This window comes from Echinops telfairi, unplaced genomic scaffold (genome assembly GCF_000313985.2).
Source record: "Echinops telfairi isolate 266 unplaced genomic scaffold, ASM31398v2 ScPeMD7_23;HRSCAF=83, whole genome shotgun sequence".
NCBI classification, from domain to species: domain Eukaryota; kingdom Metazoa; phylum Chordata; class Mammalia; order Afrosoricida; family Tenrecidae; genus Echinops; species Echinops telfairi.
In genome coordinates this window covers 24,349,403-24,351,714 of record NW_022103920.1, presented here as the reverse complement: position 1 = coordinate 24,351,714, position 2,312 = coordinate 24,349,403, and the positions used below count along the sequence as shown (strand labels likewise).

The 2,312-nt window shown below is 46.4% G+C and overlaps 1 protein-coding gene across 1 annotated transcript in view; it reads left to right on the top strand.

The window, feature by feature from the left end:
• Positions 1 to 2,312, top strand: part of CPED1 (cadherin like and PC-esterase domain containing 1) — a 337,576-nt gene that overhangs the window by 132,395 nt on the left and 202,869 nt on the right. The window contains exon 10 of the mRNA XM_013005960.2: positions 1,913 to 2,081. Coding sequence (XP_012861414.1) covers positions 1,913 to 2,081 — 169 coding nt within the window. The remainder of the gene's footprint in view (positions 1 to 1,912; positions 2,082 to 2,312) is intronic.

Here is a 2,312-nt window from a genome sequence, read left to right as displayed (position 1 = left end):
ATATTATATTTTGTTCTTATTATTTATACATCTCTTACACCTCCCATTCAGTCCCTACATCTACTATCCTGGTGTTCGTCCCCCTGAGAGGGGTTATTCCACCATCATTGTTATCTGTTCCCCTCCCCTCCCGCCCCACCTTTCCCTTCCCTTCCCCTCCTGGAATTGTTACTCCATTACTGTTTCTGAGGGGTTTGTCTATCCTGAATTCCATATGGTGAAAGCTCATTTGTAACCAATGTATATACAACAGTCTAGCAGGATTTTTGAGATAGGGCTGAGATCATAATAGTTGGGGGTAGGAAGGATTAAGAAACTAGAGGAGCGCTGTGTGCTTTGTTGGTGCTAAACTGTCTCTTGGATATATTTTGTCTTCCTTGAGCCCCTCTGCACGGGAATGTCCACTTGTCCACAAACGGGCTCGGCGTCACTCATGAAGGGTTTTAGGTTGACTTCCATGGTGTGCAGTTCCCAACTGTTTATGACAGAGTTTCATTTCAACAACTTAACTTCTTAAGATAGTTCTGATATAAATCAAATACCCTTTTTTCTTTTGTTAAATGTTCAGGATAATTTCCTATCAGTATCTTTACAAATTCTGTATTTTAATACCTTCACACGAACAACCAAGAATGACTGTGCTATTATTATTTGGTGTCAGCATGTCAGTCCCCACAGAGAGGGACACTGTGTACAACAGAAAGGAGCCCTGATCATGTAGTGGTTATGAGTTGGGCTATGATCCCCATGGTCAGCAGTTCAGCACCACCAGCAGGTCCTCTAGAGAGCACTGGGCTTTCTAGTCCTTTAAGCAGTTATAGTCTGGAAAACACAGGGGGCTGCTGTGAGTCGGCATTGACTTGACGTACAACAGAACAGAGCATGCTCGGTCCTGTGCCATCCTCACAACTGTTCCCGTCTGTCAGTCCATCGTGCACCACTGTGTCAGTCCATCTCCCTGAGGGCCTTCCTCTTTTCATTGCCCCTCTACTTTATCAAACAGACAGCCTTCTCCAAGGACCGGTCTCTCCGGATCATATACCCCAAGTAGGTGACTACCATTCAAGAATGGTGAGATCAGCAAATTACCCACTGCAACACTTCATATCAGTGCATCTTACTAAAGATAAGTGGATTTTTAATGACCAAATACTAAATAAATAACCAAACCCAGATGGCACACATGTAATCTGTTACAACATTAGGGACTCCCTGTAGTGAGGAGAGCATGTTAGCATATTCTTAGTGACACTTGCCTATGGTTATGAGGAGGAAGCAGGAGAGCAAGTGTCGGTGAGAGAAGAGGAAAACTTGAGAAGGTGCTTGCTGTTGCCCCAACTCCACCTTATGTCACTTGTGTGGTGACAGTACTATTAAGTGAGGTAATGTGTAGTACAACTAATGGAAAACTTAAAAAATATCTTTAATCACTATTTAATTCTCCCCCCCCATCTTAAATCATTTGATCACAGCTGCCTTAGTGGAAATCCCTATGCAAGGAATCTTTTCCCGCTGCCCCAACGCGCCCCCTGCTGGTGATGTTAGCATGCCCTAAAGTTGTTTAAGGAACAGCAAGTGCTCCAGGCGGAGAGCCAGCAAAGGGCGATGGATGCGCAAAGCTTTCAAGCGATTCTCAGATGGCGTGTTGCTACTGGCAGGTGCCGTAGAATCGACTCCACCTCCAGCAATCCTTGAGTGCCAGAGGAGAACGATGTTCCCTGGGGTTTTCAAAACTCTGGCCTTTCAGGCAGACCACTAGGCCTGCCGCTGGAGGTACCTTGACGGTGCGGTTGACCTGCTCACTCAGTCTGGGAGTTGAGTATTCACTGCCAACACCACTGAGCACCCCACACCAATGACATTTGCACCCACGAACGAGGGAGCCTGAACTCTGTTACCTTGTCGTTCTCAGGAACGAAACGGCCATCAGGGCTCCGCAAGCTACCAACTTTGGAGCTGGAGATCTCTCTGTGATTCTGAAGGCATATGTGTTGGTGACGTCCCTAACCCCTTTGCGTGCCTTCATTCATTCAACCGGCACCGTGTGGAGCCCCCCGAAGAGGAAGCGCTTCACTGTCAAGGTAAGGGCTTACCTGTCAAGGTAAGAACTCGGTGCAGATGAGCTGCCTTTCCCCCACCTTCATGAGGACCAATTCCCACTGAACACAGACTGCATCTTTGTATTGCTACAGATGGAGAATTTCCTTAATGGGTCCAAGTTAAAAAAGGAATTGGAAACAGACAAATTCACTAGGGATCACTGAGACATCTTTTTCCCCCCAGCTCGTCGTTTTAGTTCCATTCTTTAGCCT